Here is a 25,053-nt window from a genome sequence, read left to right on the forward strand (position 1 = left end):
AAAAATTATTTTGTATTCGTACTTTGATTTGTATTTGCATTCGATTTATATTTGTTTTGGAAATGAAATAAATTTCTTGAATCTTGAATCTTGAATCTTGAATAGAGATGGGTTCGGCCATTTTGGAACGTGATTCTTCTGAAGAATAAATGGATGTAGGCGAAGTGATTATTTGAAGTTTGGACAACATAACCTTGCAAATATTAAAAAAAATAGTCATGAAGTAATATCTTACTGCATTATGTGTAATTGCGTCGATTTCGGAGAGGACACTTTCGGACAGAATGAGAACCCCATATATCAAAAGTCATTAAAAGGCAAGTTATCTTAAGGTCTAGCTTTGGCGTGTTCAGTTTTTAAACAGTTGCTTTTCAATAATATGCCTTATGATTTCTAATGATAGTGATCAGGACAGTAGTTTTGACCCTAAAATGTCAGATATGGTCAGTTTTGAGAGGTAACGAATAATAATAAGGTTGCCCTTTGTGTCAAATAGCTTACTGTCCATGGTCTAAGGAAGCAAAGGTGCTGGCGGTGCTGAAGCACCCCCCCCCCCCCGATTTTCGGTGGGGGGTGCTGCGGAGCATAGGCAGCACCCCGCCCGAAATCATGTTGACAAACAAGCAATAAAAACAAAGAAGGTATATTGCTTCCAGATCTTGTCATTTTTTATAATGCCCGGCACGACCCCCCCCCCACCTAAAAAGCGTTCATATGGCCCTGTTGCTATCAGATTACAGTACACATATTTTTTTATGATTCACAAAAATACATTTGGGGGAAAGTATACCCTGATTTTAAAACAACCCATATTCCAAGCAGTTTGATCAATAGGAAAATTCTGCATTCAAAACAATGAAGAAGTTTATTCAAGTTTGGATGGGGCAACTTATAAATCTCTTCCAGAAATAAATTCAAGTTCAGATATAGCAAAATACATAGTCCTATCAAAATGACATTCGTAAGAGCGGACTGAGATAAAATACAAGTGAGTTGGAAAATGGAGAGACCTGCAAGGAAGACGGAAGTATTTTTTGTACAGGAGAATGCGGGTTCTAGTGATTGATGAAGGGTACATGTGGTTGTGTATGATTCATCCGGGGCCACTTACATTGACGAGTGGATACCATGCGCGACCAAAAAGCACGCAAAAGGATGCCTTTTTCAAGATAGGGCACGTACGTGCGTAACGTGATTAGGGTGTCAAATTTACAAAAATAATGAAAAAAGGGTATCTAAGTTACGTGCTTAGGGTCAAATTTGTGGGGATGATAAAACAAAATTCAATAATTCAAAGGAGAATGAAACAATTGGAACAAGATAGCTTGTGTAAAAACAGAAAAATCAAAGAAACAGATCAACAAAAGTTTGAGAAAATTCGGACAAATAATGAGAAAGTTATGAGCATTTGAATATTGCGATCACTATTGCTATGGAGATAGCAAATTGGTAATGCGACAAAGATGTGTGATGTCACTGATGAACAAATCTCCCCATTACTTTAGTATATATTTCACTTAAATTGCCTCTTTTATCACATCTATCCATAGATCATGTGTTCTTTCTACATGAGGGCATGTAATACATATTTTTTAAGAATACATAATGGATAAAGAGTTTGTATCATTGTAAGAAAAAGCAAAAAGAGACATTTTGAGGGTATTTCATAGTCCAACAAAGGGAAAGTTGTTCATCAGTGACATCACACATCCTTGTCGCATTACCAATGGGAGGATCTCCATAGCATTAGTGATTGCAATATTCAAATGCTCATAATTTTCTCATTATTTGTCCGATTTCTCAAACTTTTTTATTCTTATTCTTTTATTTTTCTGTTTCTACACAAGCCTATTTGTTCCAAAGGTTTCATTCCCCTTTAATATCGTACAACGTCATGAAATATTTATGAGGATATGCATACAAATGATATTTCACTGACATAATGAAGAAATTTTTTGTACGTTAGTTTCGAATTACAAGATCATGATTTCCGGCAGTTTGTTTGACTAATTTTACTTTCTGTTCAAATCACATGTCTTATCACAGCTCAAAATTTGAAACTTAGGGCAACAAATCATGTCACATAGCATAAGCCGATCCAAGCAAGATCTGCTACGTTTCCTTTGTGATTTCTCAGTTTTCAGAAAGACCCACTATAGTATGTCAAATAGGGTCTGTGTCTACAACTAGGCGGTACCACGGCGGTCATGTGAATCTGTCACATGATACAGATATTGTCACCTGATTTGAGTCATGTAGCGTGTAGCGTGTGCATGTGTCAACTTCATTCAGCAGCTAGCAGAACATTTTTGAATAAAATACCGGCAGCGCAGCAGGCGGCAGCATCATAAGACACAATTCACATCACAGACCTGTACTGAATTGAAGAACTTCTTCTGTAGTTTTCCGGTCTTCAAGTTGGGTAATAATCATCTATTTAAACAGTTTGGACCTCTGTTATGTGCATCATTGCAAATCTATCAATCTCATTTCAACATGTTCAAAGTTTCAGGTCAATTTGATTACCGCAATGTCCATTGCCTGGCATGCCTGGACTCGTTTGGGGAGTAAATAAATTCATCTACCTACGGCTACGTAGCCGTAGGGTTACTCCCCTAACGACTGGCTTTGCTTTATATGCCTCTCTGTAGAGGTTAGGATTACCTTAGACCAAAAGCTTCGGTCTCTGTTTTGTTGGTTGTTCAGCTGAACTTCGTTGGCTTCACTCACCAAATACAGAGACCGAAGTTCTAGCGCGATCTGTACAGGGGACTCAATGGCCTTATGTTTGTGTACTTAAGATCGGATAAAACGGTGAAGTGAATTTGCGCGACAGCCGAGGTAAGTCACTGTTTTTGTTCCTTTTGACTTCATTTTTCTCTGTTTTTTGGCAATTGATGCCAAGAGGGAATATAAATTTGCACTCTGGGGCCCGTTTCTCAACACCTGGACAAGTTAGTCATATCTTTATCCACAAACTACGGAGTTAGTTCCAATCTTACTAAACCTGTTTCACGAAAGGCTTCCTAACTAAAATACCTTGATATCGATACTATTGGTAAAAGGAGCAGACGAGACGTAGCCTTAGTCACAAAATAGCATAATTTTCAAAAAGAAAAATTATGACAAAATTGCAAATATTGTGATGAATTGGGAATTACATCTTTTAAAAATAATAGCACAGGTAAATTATGCATCATACATACTTAGACCATGAAGACCAGGGCATTCGATTGCTGAACAATGGAATTATGAATAATTTATTTCATGACTAAAAAATCACATGTGGACGTTGAGATGGGTACCCCCGGGATATCCAATTTTAATAGTTTACGAAAGTAAACCATAACGGTTTTATTTGTAAAATTATGATAATTATACAATGTTTTCGATTCCAAACATCATCGAAATATAGTTTAACACTTTTTTTTATAAATCTTTGATACCGATCTTACGATTTGACAAATCCTACGCATAAATTAGAGATTATAATTTATCCAAATGTCAATAGGGTCTGAAAACGACAAATACAAGTCCAGTTATGGATGGCCTGACGTGGTAGAATTTTTATCGATTAAATTATTCTACTATTTCAAAATGAATGGTTTTGTGGCGTTTTACCAACAGTTTTCATAGTTACTTTGTATAACAATGATCATTGAATGCATTATCCCACTTATTTTGGGATGTAATTTCAACCTCTATGATTGATTACGTAAGATTATAATTTTCAAATTTCTCGGCTCTTTTGCATGTCATAGTCTACCCACGTGATGCCACTACGTCATTAAGAAAGAAGTTATGACAGGTTCGGAGGTGTCATAAATATTTAGTGAGGTTGTTGTACACGATCTTGGTAAAGAGGGCTTCGTGAAACGGCTAGCGGACAAGTAGCTCACTATCTCCGATTTAGTCAAGAAGTTAGACTTATGACGGTGTTGAGAAACGGGCCCCTGGTCACTATAATTTTCGAAATTTTTATTCATTAAAGACAAAAATTGAAAAGCCCCGACGGGGGGATTTTGCATTGCAAGTCCCCTAATGGTGGCTGCATGATAGCGAGCCGTCTGTGTACGAGGAGAAATTTAAAAAAAATGTTAAAAAACTCCTCGAAACAGACGGCTGCCAGCTGTCTAGGATTACCTGTGACTGTGTTGAACCTAGACCTAAATCACCAAGTTTATTTTCTGTGTTTCGCCCGAAGTTATATACATGGCCATGGGCAAGTTTTATGTTTACCTAGCCTAGGGCGTCTGGGGAGTAAAAATCATCTACTTTACGTAGGCTTACTCCCCTAACGCCTGGCTCGGCTACCTATGCCTGGGTCAGTGGGTGTAGAGGCCAGGATTACCCATGGTGAACTTAGACCTAAATCACCAATTTTAGTTTTAGTTTTTCGCCCAAAGTTATGTACATGGGCAAGTTTTATGTTTACCCCCATTTAATTACATTTTTCTTACTTTTCATTACATAAATAGTCGTAAAATTGAAAGAAGTTAAGAGCAAGAGCGTTCACTTACCCCGTCTGTTTATTCGGCCATTTTGATTTCTTTTGTTATACCTAGATACACACGCGGTAGCATGCGTGCAGAGCTGCAACTTAGATTTTAAAAATACTTGCATTTGTCAATAAAAATCACAATTCGTAAAATATTTGTTTCGGTTGATAAATATCATTAAATAATTGATATGATATTTATTGATAAAAAAAATATTTTGTGATTCCTGATATCTATCGGCAGATGCAAGTATTTTTTTAATCCGAATTGGCAGTTTGACTGCCAACTTGGATTGAAAAAATACTTGCATCTGCCGATAGATGCACTCTTCGAAGTGTTTTGGGCAAGGAAACAAGTTTAAAAGGTAAAAGATATCATCAAATCAATTTTACTAGCTAAATTCCACGTGTTCTTCATGATTAAGGCCTACTTTTATTTGCATAAATATTTCAAAGTTCTGCGCAAATCATTTTTCACTAACTTTTCATAAGTAAGTGGTGCTCACTCAAGCGGAAATATGTTTCAAAACTTATATCGTCATTTGCTTAAATGGATCTTTACCAATGTTAAAATGTGGAAAAATCTTCAGGATATTACAAATATATAATTTTACAGGATTTTTTCTAAGTGTAAACTTTTTTTGATACACACTGTATTTCTCCTCGGAAAGTGTTCCTTTTGCTACAGCTACCCAAAATGAATAAATATATAGGGTTACTGGGAATAATTACTGGCTGGGAAATTATCTCAAAGTCTACTGGTGCGAAACTGCATTAGCACCTCCTACATGTATTTAAAGAAAAAAAGGGAACAAGTTTCATATTGACTTTAGACATTGACAGGAATAGCTGTATTTTCTGGGGATTTATTTTTACATTTTCTCACATTTACTTTTATCCCCAGACATATGTACTGCTGAGTGTAAGCTGTAGCCAACGTAGACAGCGGAACAACCAATTGTACAATAGTACTACAGAGACTGAAGCTTTATTGGTCACGTTAGAGCCATTACTTCAGCTTCGAACTCCAGTCTAATTTAACGTCATAAGAATGGAGTGGCCAAAACAGATGATGTTATTAATTTGTTTGTTATCTGTATGGATGTGTTCAGCAATTCCGCTTCCTCAGTACCCATACAAGGAGAAATATTTTGACCAGTCCATTGACCACTTCAACCTCGAAAGTTATGGCCAGCGAACTTACCGTCAAAGATATTTTGTCACAGGTAGGTATCACAAAGACAGCTGAATTCCTTCAGTTTCAGTAACTTTGTTCAGGGAGGGGTGATCTATTGTTTCCCGCATACATTTGTGATACCTCACAAAATGAGGTACGTAATTTGAAGGTTCGTTAATCCGAAAACAAAATGAGGTTTGTAATTCGGAAGGTTCGTTAGTCTGAAAATGAAGTGAGGTTCGTAATTCTGAAGGTTTGTTAATCCGAAAACAGAATGAGGTTCGTAATTCCGAAGGTTCCTTAGGCCAAAAACGAAATGAGTAACGAACCGTGTTTCGTTTTTGGACTAACGAACCTTTGGAACAACGAACCTTATTTCGTTTTCAGATTATCCAACCATCGGAATAATGCCACAAATTAACGAACCGTTTTACGTTTTCGGATTTACGAACATCGAGGTATAGGCAATTTACGTGTTTCGGAATTACGAACCTTTGGAATAAAGAACCTTCGGAATTATGAAGTGTAAACATTGTTTCCTCCCCCCCTCAAACTTGAATAGTATGATGTCACATATTTATGCCAATGTTAACAGCTTTATGAAACTCCCACCATATGGCAGAAATGGCAAAATTGGTCATGTGTGGCTGATTAATAGCCCCTAATAATTCCGCCAGTCCAAGTACAAATCTAGTCAAGTTTTTTGTTTTTAATGGTCAAAATTCTGCAATTATTTTGTAAAAGTAAGAAATTTTTGGGATGATAATAACTGAAGTGGCTACCCTCAGTAAAATATGACATTACTACTACTATTACTACTACTACTACTACTACTACTACTACTACTACTACTACTACTACTACTACTACTACTACTACTGCTACTACTGCTATGACTAATACTACTACTACCACCACTACTACTATTACTATTACTCATACTACTATTACTACTACTACTACTACTCCTAATACTACTTCTACTACTACTACCACTACTACTTTTGGGTACATTACTTCACAGAATAAACATTTGTTTTATATTTTCACATTTTATGATTGAATCACTGTTTTTTTTAGATGATTACTGGAAGAAAGGTGGACCAGTTTTCTTTTACACGGGCAATGAGGGTCCCATTGAAGCTTTCTTTAATAACACTGGTTATGTGTTTGACATCGCCCCGGAGTTTGGAGCCCTCATCATATTTGCTGAACATGTAAGTTGGGTCATGTAGATCATCCGATTGACAGACAAATTCTCTTGTGCACCTCTCAATATGCCTTTTACAAATGTTATCTAGTTTGCTTCACAGTTAACAAACACTTAAAATTTCTCAATTTTATGATTTATAAGTTATACATGAATTGTTTGAAAATCTTTACAATTCATTCAAACTTTTAGTAATAGAAAAAGCCATGTAAATATTGCCGAAAGGTTTATCAATCTATCCATATATCTCTGTATATCTACCTACCTACTTGTCTGTCTGTTTATCTATCTATCTGTGTATGTATGTATCTATCTATCTATTTATCTATCTATCTATCTATCTGTCTGTTTATCTGTCCATCTGTCCGTCCGTCCACCATCCATCTACCTACCTATTTATCCATCTGTCTTTCTTTACCCCTATCTGAATTTCTATATTTCTGTCTGTTTTTCTTTGTGTTTGTATATAGGCCTAATACAAACATCTAGTGATTGATAGATCTGTGTCTGTACCTTTCGAAATTGATTCGTACTTTGAGATTGAAAATGTTTTTGACCACACTTATTTGATTCAATTTATTTATTTCGACATTCCAATAAAAGCATATACAAGTGAAATCATTTTTTTCTTAGTATAACATAAGTAAATAATATAATTAATAACATATACATATATACAATCTAATAATCTAATTAAAATATATTTATACCTGATAAATGTCTTCTTTTTTTTATTGTTACAAAAATAGCAGAAAAAATCATATATATATATATTTATATATATTTTTATTTTGAAATGTGGGAGACCTTCATCTTAAGCTTAGAGCTTAAAATTGATGAAGGCCTCAAAAGAAAAGGGGAAGGAAAATCAGACAAACAGTGCAACTTATCACCAACATCTCTAACATCAATTTTTTCTTCTGTTTTCCATGACTCACAAACTTTGCCCTTATCACAGAGGTATTATGGGAAGAGTCTTCCGCTTGGCAACCAGTCTTTCACTCCATCTAACCTAGGCCTGTTGACGATAGAGCAAGCCCTTGCCGACTATGCAACCCTGATCACAAGCCTAAGAGAGGATCTAGGGATCCCGGACTCGCCCGTGGTGGTGTTTGGCGGAAGGTAGCATTCAGGTCCAGCCGCACAGAAACGTTGTTAGCGCTAACAATGCATTTACCTAATAGGCCCTGTTACAATCGGTAATATTGCCGCAATGCCTAGATGAAAAAACAACAACTTGTCATTTTCATCTTTGGTAAATGTTTACCTCACAATCCGAAAGATGTGACTAGGCCTGCTATTGCTCGAATGTTAGCGCTAACAACGTTTCTGTGTAAGTTCTAATAGTGCTAAAAACGTTTCTGTGCGGCCTATACAGATAGTTGCCACTTAGGGGGTATTGTGAAGGAAATGTTTGCAACTGAAAGCAACTTTACAAATGATATATTAATTTTTCTTGATGCAAGTCAATTTTAGACTTGTTCTGTGAGGCCCCTCCAAAAATAGGGCACCCTTACAAATTTCACTCGGCTTTTCACATATACCATTCATTCATTTTCAGTGTATTATGTAACGCTCAATTAGAACACTTGCACACCCCTATTTTATAGTGGAGCAACCCAAAACCTCCATCTCAGTTGTCAAGCATGTGGTTGGTCATCATTACCTTGTTGTTACCTTGTGAAGACAATTGTTTATTGTTAATACCAGAACTATTATAGATATATATGCTGTTGATATGATCGTAATGGTACCTTTGTGGGGGCCACTTCCATTCACGAGTGGATACCATGCGCGACCATGGGGTCTCGAAAAGCACCCTAAACACGTAATTTCCATATTCTGAAAATGCACCCCTTAACAAGTACTGGCATGTGAAACCCTACCCTTAACAAGTATTGGAAACAAAACGATACTCTTGGCAAATATTACCTGAAATGAACCCCTAAACAAGTACAGGAATGTTTTATTGTTACGGGTCCTTCGGTCGTCGGCTTTACCTTATTTGGTTTAGTACGACCCCACGTCCTTCTACACCTCGTGCAAATCGGACTCTAAACACAAAGTGTTGGGGCAAAAAGGACATCCTTTATAAAACATTTTAATTTTGTTTTATCATCCCCGCAAATTCGACCCTAAACACGTAATCTTCCTAGCGAAATAGATACCCTTTTTTCATTATTTTTGTGTTTTTGACACCCTTATCACGTTACGTACGTAACGTGCCCTATCGTGAAAAAGACATCCTTTTTACGTGTTTTTTTGGTCGCGCATGGTATCCACTCGTCAATGTAAGTGCCCCCCCCCCCCGGGCTTTGTTGTATGATGTCTTCCTGAAAGTACACTGCCCATCCCACCTAGGAAGGGGTAACAGTTCATTGCAGAAGAATATCACCAGTTGAATGCAAATGCATATCTTTTTTCATTTTCTAACATTAAGCCAATATTGTACCAAAAATTAGAAGAGCAGTTGATAATTATATCCAACAGCCCCCTTTTGAATCCCTTGAACGTATGTATACCTTTAACCGAATCCGTTTGAAAGTAAACTCCTCTTTCGCTGCTCATTTCCTGCTTAGTTATGGAGGGATGCTGAGTGCATACATGAGGATGAAATACCCTCATCTAGTGCTGGGAGCCTTGGCAGCCAGTGCTCCCGTTTACAGTACAGCAAACCAGTCATCACAGACATACTTCTTCGAGACTGTCACTCAGGTAAATTCTGATTCTAAAAATTTGGGCATTCCACATGTTTTTCCCCCACTTTTTTTCTCAAACATGTATCTGAAACATACTGTAAAGACATACTGTAAGGAACAAAAAATTTGCTTTGGTTGTATGTGTTTACAAATGCTATTGATATAGTGAGTGATTTCAAATCCAATTTTGGTATAGGTTTTGTACAGTGTCCCGGGGGGGCCACTTACATTGACGAGTGGATACCATGCGCGACCAAAAAAACACGTAAAAAGGATGTCCTTTTCACGATAGGGCACGTTACGTACGTAACGTGAAAAGGGTGTCAAAAACACAAAAATAAGGAAAAAAGGGTATCTATTTCGCTAGGAAAATTACGTGTTTAGGGTCGAATTTGCGGGAATGATAAAACAAAATTAAAATGTTTTATAAAGGATGTCCTTTTTGCCCCAACACTACGTGTTTAGAGTCCTATTTGCACGAGGTGTAGAAGGTGGGGTCGTACTAAACCAAAAAGGTAAAGCCCCGGTAAAGCCGACAATCAAAGGACCCGTAACAATAAAACATTCCTGTACTTGTTTAGGGGTTCATTTCAGGGAATATTTGCCAAGAGTATCGTTTTGTTTCCAATACTTGTTAAGGGTAGGGTTTCACACGCCAATACTTGTTAAGGGGTGCATTTTCAGAATATGGAAATTACGTGTTTAGGGTGCTTTTCGAGACCCCATGGTCGCGCATGGTATCCACTGTGAATGGAAGTGGCCCCCCCGGGTACAGTGTAAATCAATCTGTCTGACATATCTGTGGTTACAGCGGCTTGGAAACTGAACCTGGGCCTCCCCCTTCCACCATTCAAAGGGGATTCAACCCAGAAGGAAAGTTGTTTTAGACAAAAAAGAAAGTTTGAAAAATATTGGACAAACGATAAGTAAGATATGATTTTTCAAAGTTGTGCAAATTTGTAATCACTATACATACCTGCCAACCAGTATGTTTTAGGCATAGTAAGTAGGCCTACGTTTTTGCAACCAAAATACGGCAGTAAATTTTTTCTTTAAAAATACGCTTTTTTTACAAAATCGAAATTTATTGAGAAAAATCATCTCTATACATGTATGTCTCTATTTCATAAAACGTACACAAATATGGTTGTTAGAGCGATGTAATTTCAGGTAACCTTTTTTTCAAATCTTTTTGTTAAAACCAGGATGAGATGTACACGTTTCAATGTTTTTTTTTCATCTGCAAGAGCAGTGCGCATTTTAGCTTGCATGCAGCTTGAGCACCGCGATGAGCGAGTGCGCCAAGCATTTTATTATGAAACACCCTTTTTCAGGGAAAATACAGTTTTTTTTATCAGAGAATACAGTCTTTCATTCCCAGAGTTTGGCAGGTCGGACTATGACCATGAGACTTCATCATCCCCACTCTGGTGTTATCGGTATGATGAAGGATGGGGATTTTACTCTTCCATTTTTAACCCCAATTTACAAAATGTCTAACGTGTCATTATTTAATTTTTTTGTGAGGAAATAAACCATTTTGCTTTCCGTGTCATATTTTGATTACCGCCCCAGAGGAATCGTAACTTATAAGAAAACAGTCAGCAACTTGGCTAAGAAAATGAGGAAAGACAGCATGTCAGTCAGGACTAGTTATTTCATTCTGTAATCTTCATTACTGACTTTAAAGACTTTGGGTTGTTGGTTAACAGAATGTGTAATTTTCTTATTATTTGTTCAATAATGTGGTCAAGTTCCTGACATACTGTACATCTATACCACATTCTGACAGCCTAAGTCAGAATGCAGAACCAAATAATATCAGACATGACTCCGCCCTAATGTGAACCACATGCACTGTCTAAATCACTGATTCAAATTTTAGACACGCTTTAAATTTGGAACATAACCAAATTTCCAAAACATGAGTTCAAGAAAAAATAAGTAAACTCATTTGTACTGACAGATTAGTGCAAGAGAGAAGCTTGCATCATGGCATCCATGTTTATTCATATATTTAGGAAAGCTTTTTTGTTATTGATCAGTATCAGTTTCATTTGCTTACATGATAGCACAAGATGGGAGTATAAAACTTCACAGAAGTTTGAAATTAGAAAATACACTAATTTTTTGCACATGTTATCAGATTTCTGATAGGCTTTTCTTCAATTTATCAACAAAGTTACCAACATAGAGAAACATTTTCTTTAACAATTAATGTTATCAAATTTGCTGTTACCAATAATTATTGATGTTACCAAAATAAAAAAAAGTGGTGTTTTTTTATTCACTACATTGTAAATTTTATTAAAATTTAAAAAAATGTGTTAATTATTATGCCAGATGCCTGTTAGTCACCACATCATTCATGTGCTAGTTTTAAAAAGTCTCTTTTTTTCTGTGAACAGGATTTCCATGACGTTGATGCAAGATGTCCTGATATTGTGAGGGCGGCCTTTACCAAACTGAATCAATTAGCAGCCCAGGGAACTTCAGGTATGGGATTTCTGTAACTGAATGTTAACAAACTTAAGTCATATTAACTGCATAATGATAATGGATAAAACACTAGTGGTAGTAGTAGTAGTAGTAGTAGTAGTAGTAGTAGTAGTAGTAGTAGTAGTAGTAGTAGTAGTAGTAGTAGTAGTAGTAGTAGTATAGTAGTATAGTAGTAGTATAGTAGTAGTATAGTAGTAGTAGAAGTAGTAGAAGTAGTTGTAATAGTAGTAGTAGTAGTAGTAGTAGTAGTAGTAGTAGTAGTAGTAGTAGTAGTAGTAGTAGTAGTAGTAGTAATAGTAGTAGTAGTAGACCAGTAGTAGACCAGGGGGGTGTTTCACAAAGATTTAAGTATGACTTAGGTCGCACTTAAATGTCGACGCGTACATGATATGCAACGCGCAATCTTATTGATCAATACGCAGTAGTGCGCGTCCTCTTGGCATGATCTGACCAATGCTGTCATGCCTTTTATACTGCGCGCAACTAGACATTTAAGTGCGACTCTAAGTCATACTTAAATCTTTGTGAAACACCACCCAGTAGTAGTAGTAGTAGTAGACCAAATGGTAATAATAATAATATATGGCATTAAGAGCCTTCTCTGGTTTTCTATTCAGAGGTGGAGAGGGAATTATTACACAAAGGGAGGAGGTGTTATTTGAAATATGATGAGAAAAGAGTCTTAAGGTTGGCTTTGAATAACTCTATAGTCTTGGCATTGCATGTTGTCAAAGAGAGTGCATTCCACACAGTAGTAGCACTGCACTATTTTTAGCAAAGCTTTTTCACCAAATGAGCATTTGACTCTACAAGTTGTCAACAAACCGGTTCCCATAGATCTTAGATTTCTAGAGGGTACATACTCCGAGATAAGAGGGCTAAAATAATGTGGAGTGCAACCATTAGCAAATTTTCCATGCAAGCAACAAAATCTTGAATTTTATTTGCTCCACCACGGACAACCAGTAAAGTTCTTTTAGAACAGACATTATATGGAATGAGACCAACGCTTGCAGACCAATTGAATATTTAATAATTAAAAGTACATGTACTTTCTTTAGGTCTGAAGGAAATTAGTACTACATTCAAACTGTGCAAAACGCTTGGATCCATGGCGGAATATTATCACCTTCTTGGGTGGATCAGGAACTCGTTCACGTACCAGGCCATGTTGGACTACCCTTACGCTGCCTCATTTATGGGAAACTTACCAGCTAATCCCGTTAATGTAAGTATTTGGTCAGTGAGGTAGACCTGGAAATATTGATTTTGTAACTACTTTACTTAGCATTTTACTTGGTTAAGCAAATTGCTTAAACTCGTATTCAGATCACATCTAAGTATGTCACTTTATCAAACCAAATTCAAGCAAAATGCTTACTAATAACCATTGTGACATCATTAAGTTTGATCCAAACAATGCGCAATGTAAGTATGACTGCACGTATCACGTTCGTAAACTGCACGCAAGCCAAACTTAAGTCTTGTAGGCGGCTGACTGAGATTTAAGCAAAATGCAATTGAATACCAAAGATGTTATGTATTTCACTTCAGTAAATTACTGAGTAAAATACTTAGTATTCTGGCTAAGATATCAAATTAAATACTGGCCCAGGAACCTAACTTATGCTATCTCTATTTGGTACCAATGGCATTGTAACTTAGGATGGATCAGGAACTCAAATTGAAAAAAACAGCTGTTTTATGTATTTCTTTACAAACCACCTACATGTAGCTGGAACAAATATTATTAAAATAGTTGTTTTCGACTAACAATACTGACAATTTAAGAGAAAATTTTTCGCGACATAAGTCAGCACTTTGTGATGATTTTTTTTTAATATCACATTGCACTTTGAAAATGGTATGAGCATTTGACTAATGGTTAAAAAATACCCATATGGGAGATTGGGATCATAATATATTTGGGAAGTAGTTTTAAACGTTAAAAATCTGAGGCAATGTTTGAAGAAAAAAAATTGCACTTCTTGGCCGTTGATTAATGAATCTATATTCAGTTTATTCGACATTATATACTGCCACCTTGTGATGTAAGCAAAAAGTAGGCGGAGTTATCAAAATGGCATTTCGCACTGTTACTGTGAGCAAACAGTATAAACCAGTATAAAAACAAGATGGTCTGTAATAAAGTTCAAAATTTGAAACTCGTTTATGGTTGTACTCCCAAGTTTTCTTCATCAGTTTTGTGTATATAAACAAGTATTCAAGCAACTATTAAAATAGTTTTATTACTTGTATGTTCAGTTTCCAAATGATATAAAAAATAGTTCTACCTTATCAAGATTTAGATGTTTATGCAGGAAAATGTTATTTTCCGTTTACTGATCGTTTGCATATAATCTCACATCTTACATTACTGCTTCCCCCCCCCCCTCAACCCTATCCTTTTTTTTCTTTTTGCTACAGGAGTGTTTCACTTAATTAAGTTTTATCTAAGATTTTTACTCTTTAATTTTGTTATTTGTAAATGTATTAATGTATCATGGTGACCCCTTTTATAAGCATCGCTTCTGCGGGGTCTCCAAACCATCTTTTTGTTTTTTCTGATACTTTGTCAATACTGTATATTGTACTGTGTTGTTTTTATCCTTTTGATGGTTGAATAAATACATGAATTGAAATAAATGAAAAAAGAAATAAATGAGTTTACATTTGTTTCACCTTTTTATTTCATTTTCCTAGGTATCTTGCCACATGTTAGTGGATGCATCATCTCCATTAGAGGGACTAGCAATGTCTTCAGGTGATGAAATATCTTTGATTCTTTATGTCACATTTCTATCAGAATAATCTTGTTTCCTAATAAAATGATATTCCTAAATTATATTACACTGTTTATACGAGTCATCCATCACTTCAGGGCTCCGTCTTATAAAGAGTTACATGTACGAGTGATCCGATCAATCACAACTATGGACGGCCAGCAACATCAACATGTATTATGCATGTTTGTTCAAAAGATTTTCTAGATATGTATGTATATCCATGAATTCATTGATTGCTTCACAGTTTGGTGTGCTTCTCCTTTCTTTACAAAGGACATTTTGCAAATTTCCTTTAGAAAAATTTATGACACTGATGGATTTCCATAGAGTTACAATTGATTGGATCAATCGTAACTCTTTGTAAGATGGGCCCCAGGTCAATCAAATATTCATGCAATCTGTCGTAATACATAGAGTAGTGGTCTTAGACACAACTTTTCAACTGCTATTGCTAGTCTTTATCAAATGCTGATAAGTTGACTAAAGTTGGTCCATAAAGAGGCAGTCTGGAGGAGCGTTTCATCAATATTTTTGTCCGACAAGTTGTCAGATCTGGGGCCCGTTGCAGAAAGAGTTGCAATCAATCGCAACTCTGAAAAATTAGGCGCAACTTGATTTTCAACCAATCAACAGCGCGCATTTTGGACTTGCGATTGATTTTTTGGCTTGCATTTAAACGCAACTCTGCAACGGGCCCCTGACGTCTTTCCCTGATTTTGATTGGCTACTGTCGGATAAAACAGGTCTTGTTGGATATTAAACATCTGATAAGTCCTGTTTTATCCAACAGTTACCATAGTAACAGTGTTTCTCAGCCAATCAAAATCAATGAAAGTTCTCAGATCCTGGGAACATTTCATCAACACTTTTTATCAGGCAAATTGTCAGATCTGACAACTTTCCTTTAATTTGACTGCCTGAAAAAGCATTTTTCTGTGGTATGTGTTGGATGATTCCTTTCTTTAAATGCTCCACTGACAATATGTCAGATGAGAAATATTGATGAAGCACTTCCAGTATAATGCCAATCTAAAGGAGAGCTGAGCCATCCAATTGCCTCTGATGCTCTCAGTCAGTGTGGCCCTCTCTGATGTAATATAAAGATGGGGTTGAAGTAGTGGTGCCGTGACTGTAATAAACATGTATTCTTTAAATGTTTCCATATTGTTTTAGCACAATAAATGATTGTTTTAATGTTGTTGTTTTTTTATTCAGGCTTGTACTACAATAGTAGCAACCCACCCTTGAAGTGTTTTGATATCTTTGCCGAGTTCATTCAGTGTGCCGATCCAACAGGTTGTGGACTTGGAACCGATAGCACTGCATGGGATTACCAGGTAAGGGAAGTTGACTATCCAATATTATATATGCTTTTCATGATTCAACAAGCGTTCTGATTGGTCAGTTAATTCAATGTGCTGATCCAACAGGCTGCGGGCTTGGTACCCATCGCACTGCATGGGATTACCAGGTAAGGGATGGGTAGTTGGTTATATATTGTACAATGCCTGATTAGCTTGTTGTACACGAGCAAATGGGAGGCTGAATGTCAAACATTCGTACCGTTGCACGCAAGACGTACCATCCAAAATGTACCGAGTGCATCACACTGTGGATGAAATCCTTGCTGAAGGAAACTACGTCATGGCTGGGATTTGAACCCACGACCCTCTATTTCAAAGTTCAGAGACTAATCCACTGGGTCACTATTGACTGGAATTTTTTATTTGAAGTGCTAAAAATATGAAGTGCAAATTTCGTGTATAAATTTAGCTTAATTTACCGCATATATAAACTATTGTCCAATGCTGATGCACGCTTTTATGACAGTTCACCAAATTAACGCCTGTTGCCATGGATGAGTACGCAGTTTTATTCCTTAGTCCACTGTTGAAGAGTGGAATCATGAAATCAAAACAGTGGACTCATGAATATAATGGTGTACTTAACCATAATAATGATAATAGAACAGATTTTGTATAGCGCATTACACCTTACAAAGGTCTCAATGCACGTTTGGAAAAAGAAGAAAAGATGAGGGAAATGCTGCTGGTAATGCTTTGATAATTTTTTAGTTGGATAAGTATGTTTTCAATGCAGCTTCAAATTGCCCAATCGTGTCAACTCGCCTTAAATTGTGTGGGATACTATTCCAGAGTTCCTGACGCTGCGTGCGCAAACCTCCATTCGCCATGGCAACAGGTGTCGATTTGGAGCACTGTGACAAAAGCGCACATCAGCATTGGACATTTGTTTATAAATATACGGACAATTAAGCGAAATCTATGCTGGAAGTTTGCATAAACCATGGGTTCAACCAATGGTTTCAAAGCCACCTTTGTGAATTCTCGCAAAAGTTTTTTATTTTCTTTGTTAAGGTATTTCCCATTATTTTTCATATTTCATATTAGGCATGTACTGAGATCACCTTGCCAGCTGGAAGCAACGGGATAACGGACATGTTTCCCAACATGCCTTTCACTCCTGACATGAGGACGTCATACTGCCAGGCCACGTACAACGTGACCCCGCGACCCGAGTGGTTGAAAATCCAAGGATTTGGCAGAGGTGAGTAGGTAGCCATAGTATTGCTATGAATGTGAAGAACGAGTTGATCTGAAAGAATCTCGTGATGTAGAGGCAACAAAGCTATCTTCAAGAAGGAGAGGAGAAGGAGTATGGGAGTAAGAAAGAAGAAGGAGGAGGAGGCGGGAGGGAGGGAGGCAGGGAGGGAGGGATGGAGGGAGGAATCTCCTCGGCAGCAGTTAAGTAGCTGGAGTTTACTGCTGTCATTCTGGAATGAGAACTTTCATCTCAAATCTCACTTTGATCTGAAAATACCAAAATCTTATTAATACTCTATGCGCCTTGAGCACTCTACAGAGTGGATTTGGTGCTTTATAAGTCACAATATTATTTATTGTTCTTTGTATTATTTAATACCAGATAGTTTGGGAGAGGGAAGGGGGTGTTCAAAGAAGACATGAATGTAGCAGGTGGTGGAGGAGAGTAGGAGGGTTGGTTTGAGGAAGGATTGGCCCGTATTCTGAAGTCAGATCATGGTCGAACTCTGCGAAAATTATGGGAAGCCAAGAGTGTCAACTTTTTTATTAAGTTGTATGTTTCTTATGTTTACTGTGCTCTTTCCTGATTCATCAATGATGAAGACAATCATCTTTTTATACATGTACTTCGTAGACAATTATGAATGATTTGAGAGCCAAATGAGCTGAAATATGATATCTCTACTGTTGGTGATTTATGTAACAGTTGGCTATCCATACTTAAGCCACAACTTTAAACCCAATTTCAGGATATGGGCCATTGAATATAGAGTAAAGAAGGAGAGCTGCATGTCATCTCTGTGAGTGTGAGGTGAATTCGGCCACCCTCGTAGCTAGGGACTAAACCGGATTTAAAACAGAGCTGCCAACCAGTAGGATTTTATCCTAATTTGTAGGATTTTTGCATGAGAATAGGACTGTAGGATTTATCACAATAAAACAGGATTTTTTCTGAATTCTGACTATGTATGTTCCATGTGCTGCATTAATGTGAAACACTGTGTTTTGATTGCATGTACATGTGCCTTAATAGTAGAAGCCAATCTGTCGTTTTTATTCGCAGACCATCTACCGGTAACTGAAATGTCATGTTTCCCTATAGCAAAAAGAACAAAGGAATTTGCAATAAGATGGACTAAGTCAATAGTAGCAGCAAGGGCACTAAGACAATGTAAAATGTAAAGTTAGTGGTTATGTTTAACACTGGTGTGCTAGATTCCATGCACAAATTTTGCTAGTGACAAAAATAGGATTTTCTTGTTGAAAAGAGTATTTTTCGGAGAGAAATCCAATTAGGTTGGCAGGTCTGTTAAAACATGGATGACCGAGTTGTTTCACATTTTCTAACCTGTTTTATCCAGGTCTTGCCAGTTCCTCCAACATCATCTTCTCGAACGGTTTACTGGATCCATGGAGGCTAGGAGGGGTAACAGAGGACCTCTCAGAGAGCATCGTCGCCATACCCGTCCCTGGTGGAGCACATCATCTGGATCTTAGGTACAATTCGACAATATTACAGACTCGATCAAATTAATCCAAGGACTTCTGTGGCCAAGGCCTCCGATGCCTTTAGAAATCGCCTTGAGGCCATTCCTAATATTTCTAGACTTAAGTCCAAAATAAGGTGGCCTTTTTTTTCCTGTGACCTTGGTGCCCATTGGTAATCCAGTGCATGGGACTGGCCCTGGATGCCCGTAAAGTGAGCGTTGCCCTCTCCTTTTTCCTTTAAATGCCCTTTGAAAAAATGACCTTGCCTTGCCATGCCCTGTTGTTACCAAAATATCTCAAAACTTCAAGTTATGATTGTGATGAAATGATGCTTCATAAAATCTCTGGGCGGTTGAAATGATAACACGACATTTGCTGCTGTGACATTTGCTCTGGGCTTAATTTGGTAGATGTAGGGTTAGGGGTTGCAATAGGATTTTTTTGTTTAACCCTAAAAAGACATTTTTCATAATAAATCCGCCGCACGAAAATTTTTGACTGCGTCGTTCACCGAATTTTTACATTCAAGTCTCGCGCAACTTTTGAGACCAAATTTGCGACCCCGGGTACGCGGTTTCGAAATTACGCAACATTTCGTAAGTGCATGCAGACCCAAAATTGCACAGAAACGTGAATTTGTGTACAAATCCAATGCAAATAGAGTTTTTAGCCATAATTCATAAATGTATCATTATTTTTCCTTTTATTGATTGAAATCAATTAATTCCATCTTATTCATGGTCCGAATAAAGTCCCTGACAATTTCCATTGAAAAAACAATAAAAAACAAAAAGTCAAAAAACAAGGAAATACATAAGAAATTTAGAAAACAATAAAATACATAAGAAAATAAATGTGATTTTGATTTTTTTTTAATGCGTTTGATCAGATTCATATAAAGTATCTGTGGACGAAAAAATTAGCATTTTAGGGGCATTATTTAGTTAATTAAAGCAAAATTTTGATTTTACGCATAAATTAGCATAATTAATTAGCAATGAGATATTTCGCAGAATTTGATCCTCTAGTTTTTAGATTATGCCATGGGTAATGCGCGTGCCAAGTTTCCTTGGGATCGCGCGATCGACGGCCAAGATCATAAGGGGGGGCTGAATTAGCCCCCCCCCCCCCCCCCCCCCCGTCTTGTTAGGCATCAAAAAAGCCCAGTCTATAGAGTTAACCTCTAATACCTTCACAACTAAATCTATATACACTGTATAATTATGTACACATTTTAAGAAATAATTTAGTATTGCATGCATTTAAAGTACACTCTCTGACATCACACTCTGGTCTGCCTGGCATCCTATGGGGTCTGGTGCCCTTATTTGCTAGAGCTCCTGTGAGTACTGAGCTGACAGGGCTTGCCCCTTAAATTGTCGGTGAATGGTGCAGCAAACACAAGGGCACCAGAATCCACCAGGATTTAGCTGGGAAGTTCAGTGGTGGTGATGCAGGATGGTACTTGTAGTGATTTAAGATTTCTATTTATATCTAAGTAGCTGTTTGTAATGTACGTGTATAAAATTTTTGGATGCAAAGGAACTGTTGCTGCGCTAGCGCCATGAGCGTCTCTGGACGGTGTGTGCGCTCAATCAGACATCACTATTTATTTTATTTATTTATTTATTATGATAAGTTCAGAGTAAGGGTTGAAGTTGGTCATTCAATTATTCTGTGGAATTTAGAGTGGAGCAATTGTTGCCGGAGCAAATGTCATTGAACTGTTAACACAGCATATCTCAAAATAAAAAAAATATTTAAAAATCAAGGACAAGCTGTATTCAGAGTGAACCAGAAACGGCGAAACACAATGTTTGTAGCCATTTTGTTGCCTTTCCATAATTCTTATTGAGAAATCTAGTTATAATAGTCACACTGTGATAATACTCTTATAATCACTAGCATGCAGATGGTGGGGGGGGCAAGGACTCCCAATAATTTTTTTTTTACAGCCAGGAAATCTTTGCTGCACTCAATCATTGTGTGATGAATGGCATAGGCGGCGGAAGCGGTGCAGCAAAAAATTTTTTGTTGATAACCTTATTTTTTTTTGCTTGTCAATTTTGTTTCCTGCGTCCCCCCCCCCTAAATTCACGTGGGCCCCCCTGAAATGTTTGTGGTCCAACCCTAAACACTAAAAGTTAGGTTGATGTCCAAAATTTTGGAGATCGCCCCCTAAAATTTAGGTTGATATTCCATTTTTTTTTTTGCTTTTCTATTTTTTTCCCTGTGTCCATCCAAAAATTTCAGGTGGGCCCCCCCTTAATTTTTTGGCTTCTGCCGCCAATGATGAATGGGTTCCCAATATGATTCATTCCTTGAATGCAGCTAGTAAAAATAGTAAAATAGTTGCCCTTTGTATACTCTGGAAAAGGCACTTTATTAACCCTGAGCTATGTCTATTGTCCTATGTGATTATGATGAAATTCCAGTGCTATGCTTGTTTGATTTTATAGTTTTATTTTCATTTCATTAAAGGTAAATGCTAGTTTTGGTAACGATATCAAAATGAGTTCGTACAGAATCCAATGAAATGACCACCAAAGTGTCGGTTTGTAGAAATAAAATGCATGTGCCAAAGGGTTCTGGAAGAAATTGTGTTATTGCTGAGAAATAAGCACAGGATTCGGGTAGGGCATCGGGCCCGACGCTCTAAGCAATAATTATACATTGTCCCACGTGCGCTTATCTGTGTTGGGGATCTTCGGTGTGAACATTTTTCAGCGTAGATTTCAAGATTTCACAAAGTTCAGTTAATGTAACTGTACCAGATCTAGATCCTCGATGATATACTGACAATTAAGCCTTGTTTTACAGACTTTCTCGTGAAAGCTGTGTTTACTGCAACTACTGGAATTTCTCTTTAAAATCACTTTACAGCATGATGTTTGAATGGAATAAGCCTAAACAGTATTTTTTTACTTTTTTTTTTCAGAGGATCTAATCCCAAGGACCCAGAGTCTGTGGTCAAGGCTAGGAACAAAGAAAAATCTATCATCAAAGGTTGGATTGATGACTGGAATCAACGGAAAGACAAGACTGCATAAAAAACGCCACCTTTACGGAATCTTCCAGAGTTAAGTCCTGCTTCGTAGATGGAGGCCTGTTTCATTAGAAAAATAATTACATGTATTTGGTAAACTTTGTCATCCAATTGTAACTTGAAATCCTCATTTTTGCAACCATGGCAGTTACCATTAGATGGCAAAGTTATACAAATATACTTAGCTCTGCAAAAGTATAGAGGGAATTATTGTGTATAAGGTTGGACTGGCAATTGCAATTTTTACCAAGATTTTCCCAGAGGGATTGTCAGTTCAACCGAGGGTGGAATAATTTCCACTAATACTTTTGACTTTTGAAAGAAACACCAGTATTGACCGCACAGAAACGTTGTTGGCGCTAACAGAGTCACTGTTACAATGGGTAACATGGCAGCAATGCCTATTGTCACAATAATGCATTAAATTAACGGTTACACTTCGTAATTCCGAAGGTTCATGATTCTGAAACATGTAAATTGCCTATGCCTCGATGTTTATTAATCCGAAAACGTAAAAGGGTTCCTTAATCCAAACATTTGTGGCGTTATTCCGAAGGTTCGTTATTCCGACGTTTTAATAATCCGAAAACGAAATGAGGTTCGATGTTCCGAAGGTTTGTTAATCCGAAAAAGAAATAAGGTTCGTTGTTCCGAAGGCTCGTTAATCCAAAAAAGAAATAAGGTTCTTTGTTTCAAGGTTCGTTAGTCGAAATGAGGTTTGTTAATCATTTCGTTTTTGGACTAACGAGCCTTCGGAATTACGAACCTCATTTCGTTTTTGGATTAATGAATCTTCAGGATTACGAACCTCACTTTGTTTTCGGACTAACAAACTTTTGGAATTATGAACCTCATTTCGTTTTCGGACTAACGAATCGTCAGAATTACGAACCTTCGGAAATACAAACCTTCGGAATAACAAACCTTTGGAATATCCGAACCTTCGGAATAACGAAGCTTCAGAATTACGAATGTATGCGAAATTAACATTGCACCACCTGGCCAGTCAGTTATTTAGAAGACTCATGAATATTCATAGGAGTTAATACTTGCCAAAGTCTCATCTGAAATATCATTTAAAAATCATACAATCAGTGTCCTTTTTTTATATTAACAGGGGTGTGAGAGTTCAGATTTTGTTTGTTTTATTTTCAGCCTAATTTCAGCTTATTTTGGCTTCCCTCTGTACAAAAAGTATGGGAGCACTTTCTATTTCAGACTTTTTCAACACTCTTCAGCTTTTTTCTGGGGAGCGTTTCATTAAAGGACTTGTCGGACGTTTTATCCAACAGTTACCATAGTAACAGTGCCTCTCAGCCAACAAAAATGTTGATGAAACAGTCCCCAGATCTTATTTGTGACCACTCACACCCCTGTATTAACTGGTGAAGGTATTTTTTAATGTCTCTGTTTTCATGAGCTACAAGCATTTTGTCCACTTCTCAGATGTTCTAAATTGTCTGGGAAAAGATTTGCTTTCTGGAGACCGATAGGAGACCAGCTGATTATGCTATAATATATGTCAATAGACCACAGCGTGCATATGTGCAGTGCAGGCCGGTCTAGTCAGCATGGAGTTCCATTTGTGTAGTTTAATTTCTCAGATAGAGAGCTTGGATTAATTTGATAAGTTATCTAATCATGTAACAAAAGAGGAGTGATTTTCCGTGACATTTGAGAAACAAGATATTAAAGCCTGTTTAAAGCTTTGGTAGATGGTTTCATGTGAACTATACTCGATTATAATCAATCATTACAACATTACAAAAGCAAAGTTGTCATGGAATACATTTTTACCCATTAGAATTTTAATATGGCATTTTAATCTAAATCTACTGCCTTCTGTATTGTTTTTTCATTTTTTAGTCAAAATTGCAGTTTGAGCACTTTCTTTGCATATTTAGTTATTGGATATAAAATAGCTACTGGCAAAGATTATATCCTGAATTTTTTAGCCCATTCCATCATTGAGAAGGTGTTTTCTATAAACAAGACAAAAATATGCAGGTATTTTATTCTATTGGACACCTAATCAAATGAAATTTTAATGTACAAATCAGTAAATTTAGCCAATAAAATACATTTTAGTTGGGGCTTGTGCATTAATGTAAATCTATAAAGGAGATGGAATAGTGATATGCACTTATGGGGGATTTTTAAAGCTAAATAAATGCTTAACTTCTAAAGGTTTCCTGGGCAAAGAATAAGTCAGAGTGGAAACTTCATGGTACACCACATATTCTTTATTATCTATCAGCAATATACACTTTTTAATGAGGCTGTGACAGGAAATATGTTTCAAGCTTATTAAGTTATGGCGTGAAAAACCTCAACAGTATTTGTTTTTCTATGCAAAGTTAATGGAATGTGAGGTTTTTAACAATGCAAGCAATTGGGGGGCCTAGTTGTGTGTGATACCAGAAACAGAAAAAATATCAAGGGATTTAGGAAGGCAACAGAATTCAAATAACTTTAAATTAAAGTTTGCACAAAACACTTTGTTTGGTGTTGTGTGTAAAAACTCATAACATCACTCATGATAGAGGGACCAACAAGAAATTCTCATATCATATGACATGAATTGTGGCATAATATAAAATCATATCATGACTTCATATTCCATGCAACTTTGGGCCAGCTTTTAAAATACATGTGAATGGGGCCATTTGTCTCACCAAGCATGAACACTTTGGGACATGTGGATAAAATTTGTTGACTCAAATTTTAACTATTCTTTAGATGTGTTCTTTTTAATTATTCTATCAAATAGATGTGGTATAATTTGGAGAGAAAAGAGAGAGTTTATATAATCATGTACATTATATTTTTACAAGTTTACCTTTTAGAAAGTGTTGCATCATATCCGAAAAGAGAAAAGGAGGAGTATATATGATCATGTGCATTATGATTCTACCTCTCTACCAAGAGTAGTGCAGCTCTCAGCTGTGTACATATTACAGACCTGCCAACCAGTACGTTTTTGGCATATTTAGTACGTTTTTTTGCAACCAAAAAACGTACTAAAAAGGTTTTTTTCTGTTAAAAATATGTTTTTTGTAGAAAAAAAAAAATTATTTCATTTTTTT

At 36.7% G+C, this 25,053-nt stretch overlaps 1 protein-coding gene across 1 annotated transcript; it reads left to right on the top strand.

Moving 5' to 3' along the window:
• The first annotated feature begins 2,267 nt into the window (after positions 1-2,267).
• On the top strand, positions 2,268-22,156 carry LOC121429115 (dipeptidyl peptidase 2-like). Its single transcript, XM_041626028.1, has 12 exons — positions 2,268-2,422; positions 5,403-5,724; positions 6,756-6,892; positions 7,844-8,007; positions 9,465-9,600; positions 11,993-12,080; positions 13,145-13,311; positions 14,787-14,847; positions 16,085-16,206; positions 17,281-17,437; positions 18,795-18,930; positions 21,860-22,156. The coding sequence occupies exons 2-12, from the start codon at positions 5,550-5,552 to the stop codon at positions 21,969-21,971; spliced, it is 1,455 nt and encodes a 484-aa protein (XP_041481962.1). The 5' UTR covers positions 2,268-2,422; positions 5,403-5,549; the 3' UTR covers positions 21,972-22,156.
• The last annotated feature ends 2,897 nt before the right edge of the window (positions 22,157-25,053 follow it).

This window comes from Lytechinus variegatus, chromosome 15, assembly GCF_018143015.1.
Source record: "Lytechinus variegatus isolate NC3 chromosome 15, Lvar_3.0, whole genome shotgun sequence".
Lineage (NCBI taxonomy): Eukaryota > Metazoa > Echinodermata > Echinoidea > Temnopleuroida > Toxopneustidae > Lytechinus > Lytechinus variegatus.